At 43.4% G+C, this 14,568-nt stretch overlaps 1 protein-coding gene and 1 long non-coding RNA gene across 3 annotated transcripts in view; one reads left to right on the forward strand and one right to left on the reverse strand.

Annotated features, from left to right (window-relative positions):
• The window catches only part of slc15a2 (solute carrier family 15 member 2), a 359,727-nt gene that overhangs the window by 156,580 nt on the left and 188,579 nt on the right, over positions 1–14,568 (reverse strand). For both annotated transcript variants that reach the window (XM_073047618.1, XM_073047617.1), the window contains exons 12-13: positions 269–313; positions 124–156 (exon numbers count right to left, since the gene is read on the reverse strand). In XM_073047618.1, coding sequence (XP_072903719.1) covers positions 124–156; positions 269–313 — 78 coding nt within the window. The remainder of the gene's footprint in view (positions 1–123; positions 157–268; positions 314–14,568) is intronic.
• The window catches only part of LOC140728617 (uncharacterized), a 79,961-nt gene that overhangs the window by 64,454 nt on the left and 939 nt on the right, over positions 1–14,568 (forward strand). The window lies entirely within an intron of this gene.

The raw sequence follows: 14,568 nt of genomic DNA on the forward strand, positions 1-14,568 counted from the left end.
TCGTAGGTCAAAGGGTCTGTACTATGCTGTAATGTTCTATGTTCTATATGATAGCTTAAATCTCACTTCCTATCATTCACAAAACATAGAAACAGACTGAGTTTGAAATATATCCCATGTTACCTGCATCTGATCAGGATGTATGATAAATCCACCCTGAAATAAGAGTTTTCAGTTGTTAGTTCAACACGTAGTGAAGATGCATGGAAAAGACATCATTAAATTAGAATGACAGTAAAGGAAGAAATGGCAGAGAACGTTTACTCACAAAGTCAGCATTCATTCTGGTGGCCTGCAGAGTCCATCGTGATCCCTGGCAACAAGCAAACAACATCAGATACCTTTGGTGTGTGAGGTAAAAAAAAATTCTGCAGCAACACACACAAAATGCTGGACAAGTTCAGCAAATCAGGCAATATGGAGGGGAATAAACAGTCAACCCTTTTGGGCTGAGACCCTTTCAGAATGGGAAAGGAAGGGGAGAAACTAGCTTACACTCTTTACCCACCTGCCACCTTCTTACTGAAACATTGACTGTTTATTCCCTTCCATAGATGCTTTCTGACCTGCTGAGCTCCTCCAGCATTTTGCTAAATAAACAACTTGCCTTTCTATGAACAACACACACAAAATGCTGGTGGAACTCAGCAGGTCAGGCAGCATCTATAGGAAAAAGTACAGTTGATGTTTTGTGCCGAGACCCTTCGTCAGGACTAACTGAAAGAAGAGATAGTAAGAGATTTGAAAGTGGGAGAGGGAGGGGGAAATTCAAAATGATGGGAGAAGACAGGAGGGGGAGGAATAAAGCTAAGAGCTGGAAAGTTGATTGGCAAAAGGGATACACAGCTGGAGAAGGGAAAGGTGTAGCATTAATGTGACTCGGACACCGCAGTATTAAACACACACGTTTATTCACCAGACTTCCATTTTACAAAACCCGCGTTCTGACATCATACGCACTCTGACCTACGAATACTCACATAATACATTACATCCCCCTTCTCAAGTTTTTTTTACAATACTGTGAATTACCAAAACAATGCCTCTAGGTATGACTTTCTAACGTTACAACAGCCATGACATAAACTAATAAAAATCTTAACTTCTTATACTGTATTCTACATTGTATCTTACAATACTAACAGCAGTATATTTTCTTTTACTAACAGAGACTAATAAACCTTTTATTTCACACCTTGGAACTTATAACATGTGTGATTTTGTCTCAAACTGCGCGAGACTGTAGGTACATCTAGTCTCTGTATCTAGCTGGAAGTTTGACTTGTCTCCCAGACCTTGTGCGATAGAACTGTGACTGTGCTTGTCCTTCAGAGTCAGTCTCTCAAGTAACCTCTGTGTCTGCATTTCCACCTCGGTCTGTCTGCGCCGAACTTTCACCGTCATTGCATCGTGGGGTTTTGTCACGCCCTTCACTCTTGGTGTCGTTTGTTTCCATGTCTGTATCCGTTGAAATGTCCTGTGTATCTGTACGTGGAAACACCCTCTCACCTGTCTTCAGCAGATGCTTCCTGTTCCCCCTGTAGACGCTTCCATCTGGTGTGTGAACTATGAAGGATCTTGGTTGCTGATGCCTGTTCACAACCACAGCTGGCTGCCAAGTGTCTCTTCTCTGTATTCTGACATTATCACCTGTATGCAGATCTGGTAACTGTCTTGTATGTCTGTCATAGTAGCTCTTTTGCTTTATTTGCTTGTACTTTAGCTTGTCATGTACTTGAGCATTACTTTCAGGAGTCAGTAGAGTTGTGGATGTTGGCAGCTTGGACTTCAGACGACGTCCCACCAACAGCTGTGCAGGAGAGAACCCCACCTTCAATCGGTGTGTTGCAGTATTCAAGCAGAGCAATGTACGGGTCACTGTTGCTGCTTTGTGCCTTCTTGAGCATGTTCTTGACAGTTTGTACAGTTCTCTCTGCTTGTCCATTAGACTGAGCGTGCCCTGGACTGGAAGTAACATGTTGAAATTCCCAGCTTTCTGAGAACCCTCTAAACTCACCACTGGCACATTGTGGACCATTGTCACTAATGACAATATCTGGAATACCATGTCTTGCAAATGTCGACTTCATTGAGGTAATGACACCTTGACTGGATGTGTCACTTAACTTGGTGATCTCTGGATATTTTGAATAGTAGTCCACACAAAGCAGGTATTCTGCACTATTGTAGTGAAAGAGATCTGTGCCAATCTTCTCCCATGGTCTTCCTGGTAGTGGATGGGGAAGCAAAGGCTCTCTTGGATTGCTGTTTTTATTTTCATTACAAACAGCACACTGAGACACAATGTCCTCTATCTGAGTTGACATACCTGGCCAATAGAGAATGTCCCTTGCTCTTTCTTTACATTTCACTATCCCCAGGTGTGACTCATGAATTCTGTTGAGCATTTCCTGTCTCATTTGATTTGGTACTATGTGTTTTGCCGCTTTGAACATTAGTCCTGATGCATAGCTAATTTCCTCTTTAAACGTCCAGTATTTCTGTATTTCTTTTGGAACATCTTTTCTTTCTGTTGGCCATCCATTCATTGTAATGCCTCTTAGCATTTGCATTTCAGGATCTTCTTCAGTCGCTTTCCTGAACATGTTCAACTTCTCCTCAGAAATAGGTATCTGAGGTGTAACCCAGATGACCTCCAGCTCTCTTCCTAGCAACTCTTCCTTTTGCTCTTTGAGGTAGATAGATAGATAGATAGATAGATAGATAGATAGATAGATACTTTATTCATCCCCATGGGAAAATTCAACTTTTTTCCAATGTCCCATACACTTGTTGTAGCAAAACTAATTACATACAATACTTAACTCAGTAAAAAATATGATATGCATCTAAATCACTATCTCAAAAAGCATTAATAATAGCTTTTAAAAAGTTCTTAAGTCCTGGCGGTTGAATTGTAAAGCCTAATGGCATTGGGGAGTATTGACCTCTTCATCCTGTCTGAGGAGCATTGCATCGATAGTAACCTGTCGCTGAAACTGCTTCTCTGTCTCTGGATGGTGCTATGTAGAGGATGTTCAGAGTTTCCCATAATTGACCGTAGCCTACTCAGCGCCCTTCACTCAGCTACCGATGTTAAACTCTCCAGTACTTTGCCCACGACAGAGCCCGCCTTCCTTACCAGCTTATTAAGACGTGAGGCGTCCCTCTTCTTAATGCTTCCTCCCCAACACGTCACCACAAAGAAGAGGGCGCTCTCCACAACTGACCTATAGAACATCTTCAGCATCTCACTACAGACATTGAATGACGCCAACCTTCTAAGGAAGTACAGTCGACTCTGTGCCTTCCTGCACAAGGCATCTGTGTTGGCAGTCCAGTCAAGCTTCTCGTCTAACTGTACTCCCAGATACTTGTAGGTCTTAACCTGCTCCACACATTCTCCATTAATGATCACTGGCTCCATATGAGGCCTAGATCTCCTAAAGTCCACCACCATCTCCTTGCTCTTGGTGATATTGAGACGCAGGTAGTTTGAGTTGCACCATATCACAAAGTCCTGTATCAGTTTCCTATACTCCTCCTCCTGTCCATTCCTGACACACCCCACTATGGCCATGTCATCAGCGAACTTCTGCACATGGCAGGACTCCGAGTTATATTGGAAGTCTGATGTGTAAAGGGTGAACAGGACCGGAGAGAGTACGGTTCCCTGCGGCGCTCCTGTGCTGCTGACCACTGTGTCAGACCTACAGTCTCCCAACCGCACATACTGAGGTCTATCTGTCAAGTAGTCCACTATCCAATCCACCATGTGAGAGTCTACTCCCATCTCCGTTAGTTTGTGCCTTAAGATCTTGGGCTGGATGGTGTTAAAGGCACTAGAGAAGTCAAGGAATGTAATCCTCACAGCACAACTGACCCCATCTAGGTGAGAGAGTGATTTGTGCAGCAAATACGTGATAGCATCCTCCACTCCCACCTTCTCCTTATACGCAAACTGAAGAGGATCCTGGGCGTGCCTGGTTTGTGGCCTCAGATTCTGTATTATCAGCCGCTCCATGGTCTTCATCACGTGCGACGTCAAGGCAACAGGTCTGAAGTCATTCAACTCCTTTGGTTGTGGTTTCTTCGGTACCGGGACAATAAGCACGGCTCAAAGCATCAGCGATGTACAGTTCTTTTCCTGGTTTATAGGTGACAGTGAGAGTGTACCTCTGTAGCCTGAGAAGCCCCTTTGCAGCCTCATAGGAGCTTGATGATGCTCTCAAGTGGTTTGTGATCACTCTCAACCTGGATTTCTTTGCCATATACATATTGGTGGAACTTCTCACACCCATAAACTATGGCAAGTAATTCCTTCTCGATTTGAGCATATCGGCATTGACAGTCTGTAAGTGCTTGTGATCCATACGCCACAGGCCTCCCATCCTGCAGTATAACAGCTCCTATTCCTTCCGAACTGGCATCCACAGACATCGTCACTGGTTTATTGACATCATAGAACTTGAGTGCTGGTGCATTGGTAACCAACTGCTTCAATGTGTCAAAGCTTTTCTTTTGTTCATCTTTCCAATGCCATTCAGTATTAATCTCTAGTAGCTTTCGAAGTGGAGCACTGACCTCCGATAAGTTGGGAATGAACTCGGCAAGATACTGTATCATGCCCATGAACCTCAAAAGTCCTTGCTTGTCTTCAGGTGGTGGTAGCTGTACCACAGCCCTGACCTTTTCATTATCTGGTTTTAGCCCATCAGCGCTGAGTACGTGACCTATGTATTTGATCTCTGTAGTTCTGATCCTACATTTACTTTTGTTCAGTTTTAGGTTGTACTCATGTGCTCTCTCCAGAAGCTTCCTCAATCTCTGATCATGCTCCTCAATGGTGTCACCCCATATCAGCAAATCATCAATGATACTGACCACTCCATCCAGGCCTTCAATCAATTGTGCCACTGACCTCTGGAACACCTCTGATGCAGGAGAAATCCCAAAGGGTAGACGCAGGAAATGATATCTCCCCATGGGCGTGTTGAAAGTGTATAATTTGGAACTTTCTTCATCCAGCTTGATCTGCCAGAAACCTTGATTTTCATCCAATACTGAAAAGTATTTTGCATTAGGCATGCAGGAGACAACCTCTTCAACCATGAGCAGCGGATAGTGCTCTCTTTTGATGGCTCGGTTGAGATCTTGTGGATCCATGCAAATCCTAATCTTTTTCTCTGTGACCACTGTCACCATACTATTCACCCAGTCGGTCGGTTCTATTTCTCTCGTTATGACTCCCATCTGTTCCATTCTGTGTAGCTCCTCCACTACTCGATCTCTGAGAGCTACTGGAACCTTCCTCCGAGCATGCACAACTGGTGCAACAGTTGGATCAATCTGGATATGGTATTTCCTTGGTAAACATCCTAGTCCAGAAAACAAGTCAGCAAAGTCTTTGAGAAAGTCATTTTCTTTCTCAACACCATAGATTTGCTTCACCAGGCCTAGTTCTATGCATGTTGCTCTGCCTAGTATTGCCGAAACATGCTGTTGCACAATCTCACACTCTATCTTGTGTTTTTGTCCTTTATACACACAGGTGAGTGTTTTCTTTCCCAATGATGCTGCCTTGTGGCCAAAATATCCAACAAGCTTGCAGGTGGATTTTCCAAGTTTTCCTCTGATGTCCAGTGAGTTGAATGTTTCTGCTGACATTACATTGTACTTCGCCCCAGTGTCAAGCTTAAATGTCACATTCCTCCTGTTTATTATCAGATCTTGAGTCCAATCATCTTCAACGTTCATCTCTGCATTATCAATATACCTCCTGTTCCACTTCAATTGTTCCAATGAACATGTCACTGTTGCACTCACTCTGTTCCACAGCATGCATTTTCCTTGCTTGCTCCTGCGATTTGCACATCTTTGCAAAGTGATTTTTCTTTCTGCATAATTTGCATGTCTTACCAAAGGCTGGACATTTTCTATATCCATGTTTATAACCACATCTGTTGCAGTTAACTTCCTTTTGATTATCCTGTGGAGCTGGCTTTGTCCTACTCTTTGTCAGTTTTCACAGCTTTTATTTTGTATACTTCAGTCTCTTTATTAAGCATTTTAACCTGACTCGACGTGATCTCGCTAGCACGGCACATATCAATCACTTTTTCCAATGTAAGCTCCGCCTCTCTCAACAGCCTGCCTCTCACATGATCATCTCGCATGCCGCATACAATCCTGTCGCGTATTCAAGAATCATGCAGTTGTCCAAACTCACAGTTTTTTGCCTTGTTCTTCAAATCTGTTACGTAGGCGTCTATGGTCTCTGTCGGTCCTTGAGCCCTCGTAAAAAATGTGTCGAATGTACGATAGGTTTTTTCTCGGCTCACAGTAATCTTGAAACTTTTTCTTCAACACTTCAATTTTATCTCGCTCACCCTCTTGGAAGACAAACGTGTTGCAAACCTTTATTGCCTCTGCTCCTGCCACATGCAGAAACGTAACACATTGCGCTTTCTCCGTCTTGTCATCTACACCACTAGCGGTGCAAAACCGCTCAAACTGCTGGAGCCGAACCTTCCAATTCAGCAATATTACCTCGTAGGCTTAAACTCGACGGTGGCTGTAACTGTGACATCTTTTTACGTGTCTTCTCTTCCTTTCCTTTCCGCTTTCTTCTGACACCATGTAGCGTTAATGTGACTCGGACACTGATGCACCATCAATAACTCACTCTGAGACGTAAAGGCGAGATATCGGCTTTTATTGACTGGAAGAAGGAACTAGCAGTGGTTGACCACCATACTACATCCTGGAGACAGAGAGGCCGGGCTCAGACCTCAATCGCCTTTATACAGGGGTCTGTGGGAGGAGCCACAGGAGCAGTCAGCAGGGGGCGTGTCCAGACAGGTATATGTAGTTCACCACAGACACCGCAGTATTAAACACACACGTTTATTCACCAGACTTCCATTTTACAAAACCCGTGTTCTGACATCATACGCACTCTGACCTATGAATACTCACATAATACATTTCAAAAGGATCATGGGACAGGAGGCCTAGGGAGAAAGAAAGGGGGAGGGGAGCACCAGAGGGAGATGGAGAACAGGCAAGGAGTGATTGTGAGAGGGGCAGAGAGAGAAAAAAAGGAGAGAAAAAGGGGGAGGGGAAATAATAGATAGATAGATAAGTAAGTAAATAAAGGGATGGGGTAAGAAGGGGAGGAGGGGCATTAACGGAAGTTAGAGAAATCAATGTTCATGCCATCAGGTTGGAGGCTACCCAGACAGAATATAAGGTGTTGTTCCTCCAACCTGAGTGTAGCTTCATCTTGACAGAACAGGAGGCCATGGATAGACATATCAGAATGAGAATGGGATGTGGAATTAAAATGTGTGGCCACTGGGAGATCCTGCTTCCTCTGGCAGACAGAACGTAGGCGTAAAGTGAAATGGTCTCCCAGTCTGCATATGGTCTCACCAATATATAAAAGGCTGCACTGGGAGCACTGGACGCAGTATACCACACCAGCTGACTCACAGGTAAAGTGTCGCCTCACCTGGAAGGACTGTCTGGGGTCCTGAATTGTGGTGAGGGAGGAAGTGTAAGGCAGGTGTAGCACTTGTTCTGCTTACAAGGATAAGTGCCAGGTGGGAAAGGATGGGAGGGGCGAATGGACAAGGAAGTCGCGTACGGAGTGATCCCTGCGGAAAGCAGAAAGGTGGGGGAGGGAAAGGTGCTTGGTAGTGGGATCCTGTTAGAGGTGGCAGAAGATACGGAGAATTATATGTTGGACCTGAAGGCTGGTGGGGTGGTAGGTGAGGACAAGGGGAACCCTATCCCAAGTGGGGTAGAGGGAGGATGGAGTGAGAGCAGATGTGCGTGAAATGGGAGAGATGCGTTTGAGAGCAGAGTTGATGGTGGACGAAGGGAAGCCCCTTTCTTCAAAAAAGGAAATCATGTCCTTCGTCCTGGAATGAAAAGCCTCATTCTGAGAGCAGATGCGGTGGAGATGGAGGAATTGCAAGAAGGGGATGGCATTTTTGCAAGAGACAGGGTGGGAAGAGAAATATTCCGGTAGCTGTGAGAATCCATAGGCTTATAGTAGATATTAGTAGATAAGCCATCTCCAGAGATGGAGACAGAAAGATCAAGAAAGTGGGGGGAGGTGTTGGAAATGGACCAGGTAAATTTGAGGGCAGGTTGAAAGTTGAAGGTAAAGTTAATGAAGTCAACGAGCTCAGCATGTGTGCAGGAGGCAGCGCCAATGCAGTCATCGATGTAGTGAAGGAAAAGTGGAGGACGGATACCCGTACAGGCTTGGAACATGGACTGTTCCACAAAGCCAACAAAAAAGCAGGCATAGCTGGGACCCAACTACACCTTTGGTTTCGAGGAAGTGGGAGGAGCCAAAGGAGAAATTATTGAGAGTAAGGACTAATTCCGCTAGATGGAGGAGAGTGGTGGTAGAGGGGAACTGGTTAGGTCTGGAATCCAAAAAGAAGCAGAGAGCTTTGAGACCTTCCTGGTGGGGGATGAAGGTATATAGGGACTGGACATCCATGGTGAAAATAAGGCAGTGGGGGACCAGGGAACTTAAAATCATTGAAAAAATGCAAAGCGTGAGAAGTGTCACGAACATAGGTGGGAAGGGATTGAACAAGGGGGGGATTAAAACAGTGTTGAGGTATGCAGAAATGAGTTTGGTGGGGCAGGAGCAAGCTGAGACAATGGGTTTACCTGGACAGGCAGGTTTGTGGATCTTGGGTAGGAGGTAGAAACGGGAAGTGCAAGGTGTGGGAACTATGAGGTTGGTGGCAGTGGATAGGAGACCCCAAAGCTGATAAGGTTGGTGATGGTGTGGGAGACAGTGGCCTAGTGCTCCTTAGTGGGGTCATGATCGAAGGGTAAATAAGAGGAGGTATCAGCGAGTTGTTGCTGTGCCTTGGCAAGGTAGAGGTCACTACGCCAGACTACAACAGTGCCCTCATATCAGTGAGTTTTATAGTAAGGTTGGGATTGGTGCAGAGGGAGTGGAGAGCAGTGTTCGGAAGGAGTGAGGTCGGAATTGGAACAAGGTGTGGTGAAGTCGAGATGGTTGATGTCCCATCAGCAGTTAGCCTTTCTATGACTTTCTTTTCTGACTTCAACATGTGCCAAGTATGCAGGTGATATGATTTCTAAATTCTTTTTACTTAAAGCAATAGCAATTGAGTTACACATATATAGTGTTTATCATTGCCTCTGGAGATCTATGAATGCTTTAGGCCTTTTAGTTGCCATGGTTATACAGGAAATCTGGTAGGTACAAGCCTCCTCAGTGACAATGATAATTTGCCATGGAGCTCTATGATGCAGAAACAGTCTTTTTTGCCCATCGGGTCCATGTTGATCATTAGACAGCTGGTTATACTAATTTTACATTAATCCCATTATATTATTACATAGAGCACAGAACAGCAGAGCACAAACAAGCCTTCTTCCCCATGATGTTGTTCTGAACTAATCAAGACTATAAGACCATAGGACATCTGCTCTGCCATTCCTTCATGGCTATTTATTATTCCACTCAACCACATTCTGTCTTCTCTCCATAACCTTTGATGGTCTGACTAATCAATAAACCATCAACATCTGCTTTAAATCTCCAAAATGATTTCGCTGCCACAGCTGTCCATGGCAATGAATTCCACAGATGAAACATTCTCTAGCTCCTGGTCTCTGTACAATGAACACCTTCTATTTAGTGTCTACCCCACTACAGGAAATATTTCCACATCCACTCTACTAAGGCCTTTCAATATTTGAGAGATTTCAATGAGATTTTTCCCTCATTGTTCTAAACTCCAGTGAGTTTAGATCCAGAGGAATCAAACACTTTTCGTGCACGAATCCTGGAATTCCTGCAATCATTCTCATGAACCTCCTCTGGATCCTCTTCAATGCCAGCACATCTCTTTTTAGATAAGAGGCCTAAAATTGCCCATAATGTTCCATGTACAGTCTGACCAATGCCTAATAAAGCCTCAGCATTACTTCTTGCTCTTATAATCTATTTTACTTGAAATGAATGTTAACATTGCATTTGCCTTCCTTACCACTGACTTAAAGTTAACCTTTAGGGAATCCTGCTCAAGGACTCCCAGGTCCCTTTGCTTATACAGTCAACCAGAAAAGGCCCCCTTTATTCTGACTCTTTGTCTCACCGTTCAGCTAATTTTCTGTCCATGCTAGTATATTTCCTGTAATATTATGGGCTCTTATCTTGTTATGCAGCCTCATGTGTGGCCCCTTGTCAAAGACCTTCAGAAAATCCAAGTAATTCCTCCACAATCACTCAGACTGATGCCAAATACTTATTAAATTCATCTGCCATTTCTTTGTTCCCATTACTAACTCTCCAGCGTCATTTTGCAGTGGTCCAATATCCACTCTCACCTCAGTTTTACTCTTTACATACCTGAAAAAAGATTGGTATATTCTTTTATATTATTGACTAGCTTTCCTTCATATTTCATCTTTGTTCTCCTTATGTCTTCTTTACTTGCCTACTTTTGGTTTTTAAAAGCTTCCCAATCCACTAAATTTCCATTAATTTTTGCTATATCATATGCCCTCTCTTTTGCTTTCATGCTGTTTTTAACTTCCTTTGTCAGCCATGTTCACCTCATCCTCTCTGTAGAATACTTCTTTGGGATGTATCTATCCTGTGCCTTCTGAATTTCCCCTATTACACCAACCGTCATCCCTGCTAGTGTCTTCTTCCAGTTCCTCTTTCATGCCCTGGTAATTTCCATTGTAATGACCACTTAACTCCACTGTAATATTAATACCTCTGACTTTTTTGTCCCCTTCTCAAACCATAGAGTGAATTCTATCAGATTATAATCATTGTCCCCTAAGGGTTCCTTTACCTTAAGCTTCATAATCAAATTTGATTCATTACACAACACTCAGTCCAAAATTGCCTTTCCCTTGGTGGCTCAGCTGCAAGCTGTTCTAAAAAGCTATCTTGTAGGCTTTCTACAAATTCCCTCTCTTTGGATTCAGCACCAACCTGATTTTCCCAATCTACCTGCATATTGAAACCCCCCTCATGACTATTGTAGCATTGTCCTTTTTACATCTGTTTTCTATCTCCCTTTGTAATTTGTATCCCACAACTAGGCCACTGCTCTGAGACCTGTACATCATTCCCATCAGGGTTATTTACCTTTGTAGTTTCTCCAAAGGTTCAAAGCTTCACTTTTAGAACCATAGAGCAGTACAGCACAGAAACAGGCTTTTTTCTGCCTAATCCCACTGACTTGCACCTGGACCATATCCCTCCATAGACCTCTCATCCATGTACCTGTCCAAGTTTTTCTTAAATGTTAAAAGTGTGCCTACATTTACCACTTCAACTGGCAGCTCATTCCACACTCCCACCACTATCTGTATGAAGAAGCCCCCGACAACGTTCCCTTTAAATGTTTCCCCCTTCACTCTTAACCCATGTCCTTTGGTTTTTTCTCCCCTAGCCTCATTGGAAAAAGCCTGCTTGCATTCATTCTATCTATACCCACAAAAATTTTATATACCTCTATCAAATCTCTCCTCATTCTTCTACGCTCCAGGGAATAAAGTCCTAACCTATTAAACCTTTCTCTGTAACTCAGTTTCTCAAGTTGCAGCAACATTCTTGTAAACCTTCTCTGCACTCTTTCAACCTTATTAATATCCTTCCTGTAATTTGGTGACCAAAACTGCACACAATACTCCAAATGCAGCCTCACCAATGCCTTATACAACCTCACCATAACATTCCAACTCTTATACTCAATACTTTGATTTATAAAGGCCAATGTACCAAAAGCTTTCTTTACGACCCTATCTACCTGCGACGCCACTTATAGGGAATTTTGTATCTGTATTCCAGATCCCTCTGTTCCGCTGCACTCCTCAGTGTCCTACCATTTACCTTGTATGTTCTACCTTGGTTTGTCCTTCCAAAGTGCAATACTTCATACTTGTCTGTATTAAACTCCATCTGCCATTTTTCAGCCCATTTTTCCAGCTGGTCCAAATCCCTCTGCAAGCTTTGAAAACCTTCCTCACTGTCCAACATACCTCCAATCTTTGTATCATCAGCAAATTTACTGATCCAATTTACCACATTATCATCCAGATCATTGATATAGATGGCAAATAATAATGGACCCAGCACTGATCCCTGTGGCACACCACTAGTCACAGGCCTCCACTCAGAAAAGCAATCCTCCACTACCACTCTCTGGCTTCTCCCATTGAGCCAATGTCTAATCCAGTTTACTACCTCACCATGTATATCTAGCAAATGAATCATCCTAACTAACCTCCCATGTGGGACCTTGTCGAAGGCCTTACTGAAGTCCACGTAGACAACATCCACTGCCTTCCCTTCATCCACTTTCCTGGTAACCACCTCGGAAAACCCTAATATATTTGTTAAACATGACCTACCACACAGAAAGCCATGTTGACTCTCCCTAATAAGTCCCTGTCTATCCAAATACTTGTAGATCCTATCTCTTCGTACTCTTTCCAATAATTTACCTACTACTGACATCAAACTTACCGGCCTATAATTTCCCAGATTATTTTTAGAGCCTTTTTTAAACAATGAAACAACATGAGCTATCCTCCAATCCTCCGGCACGTCACCTGTATATACCGACATTTTAAATATATCTGCCAGGGCCCCTACAATTTCAACACTAGTCTCCTTCAAGGTCCGAGGGAATACCCTGTCAGCTCCTGGGGATTTATCTACTCTGATTTGCTTCAAGATAGCAAGCACCTCCTCCTCTTCAATCTGTATAGGTTCCATGACCTCACTACTTGTTTGCCTTATTTCCATTGCCTCCATACCAGTTACCTTAGTAAATACAGATGCAAAAAAACCATTTAAGATCTCCCCCATTTCTTTTGGTTTCATACATGGCCAACCTCTCTGATCTTCAAGAGGACCAACTTGATCCCTTACTATCCTTTTGCTCTTAATATATCTGTAGAAGCTCTTTGGATTATCCTTCACCTTGACTGCCAAAGCAACCTCATTTCTCCTTTTAGCCCTCCTGATTTCTTTCTTAAGTATTTTCTTACTCTTTTTATACTCCTCAAGTATCTTATTTCCTCCCTGTTTCCTATACATGTTATATATCTTTCTCTTCTTCTTTATCTGAGTTCCAATATTCCTTGAGAACCAAGGTTCCTTATTCTTATTCACTTTGCCTTTAAACCTGACAGGAACATACAAACTCTGCACTCTCAAAATTTCTACTTTGAAGGCCTCTCACTTGCCAATCACAACCTTGCCAGAGAACAACCTGTCCCAATCCACGCTTTTTCGATCCTTTCTCATTTCTTCAAATTTAGCCCTTTTCCAGTTTAGAACCTCAACCCGAGGACCAGATCTATCTTTATCCATGATCAAGTTGAAACAAATGGTGTTATGATCACTGGAACCAAAGTATTCCCTTACACACACTTTCATCACCTGTCCTAACTCGTTTCCTAATAGGAGATCTAATATTGCATCCTCTCTAGTTGATACCTCTATATATTGATTTAGAAAACTTTCCTGAACACATTTTACAAACTCTAACCTGTCTAGACCTTTAACAGTATGTGAGTCCCAATCAATATGTGGAAAATTAAAATCCCCTACCATCACAACTTTATGTTTTTTGCAGTTGTCTATCTCTCTGCAGATTTGCTCCTCCAATTCTCACTGACTATTGGGTGGTCTATAATACAACCTCATTAATGTGGTCATACCTTTCCTGTTTCTCAGCTCCACTCATATGGCCTCGGTAGACAAGCCCTCTAATCTGTCCTGCCTGAGCACTGCTGTAACATTTTACCTGACTAGAAATGCCACCCCCCCATCCTTCATTCCTCTGCCCCTATCACGTCTGAAACATTGGAACCCTGGAACATTAAGCTGCCAGTCCTGTTCCTCCTGTAGCCAAGTTTCACAAATTGCTATAATGTCGTAATTCCATGTGTCAAGCCACACCCTCAGTTTGTCAGCCTTCCCCACAATACTCCTCACATTGAAATAGACACACCTCAGAAGATTATTACCACCACACACAACTCTTCTATTTCTGACTTTGCATGAACTTTTAACATCATTTATTTCACCCCTGCTCCATTATCTGCTCTGGCATTCTAGTTCCCATCCCCCTGCAAATCTAGTTTAAACCCTCCCCAATAGCACTAACAAACCTTCCTGCAAGGATATTGATCCCCCTGTAGTTCAGGTGTAACCCAGGTACAGGTCCCACCTGCCCCAGGAGAGATCCCAATGATCCTGAAATCTGAAACCCTGCCCCCTACACCAGTTCCTCAGCCATGTGTACATCTGCTAGAGCATCCCATTCTTACCCTCACTGGCACGTGGTATAGGTAGCAATCCTGAGATTATCACCCTTGAGGTCCTGCTTTTTAACTTCCTACCAAGCTCGCTATACTCACTCTTCAGGACCTCCTCACTCTTTCTTCCTACATCATTGGTATCAATGTGTACCATGACCTCTGGCTGATCACCCTCCCACTTCAGAATGCTGTGCACGCGATCAGAGATATCCC

The sequence above is a fragment of the Hemitrygon akajei genome, chromosome 5 (genome assembly GCF_048418815.1).
Source record: "Hemitrygon akajei chromosome 5, sHemAka1.3, whole genome shotgun sequence".
Lineage (NCBI taxonomy): Eukaryota > Metazoa > Chordata > Chondrichthyes > Myliobatiformes > Dasyatidae > Hemitrygon > Hemitrygon akajei.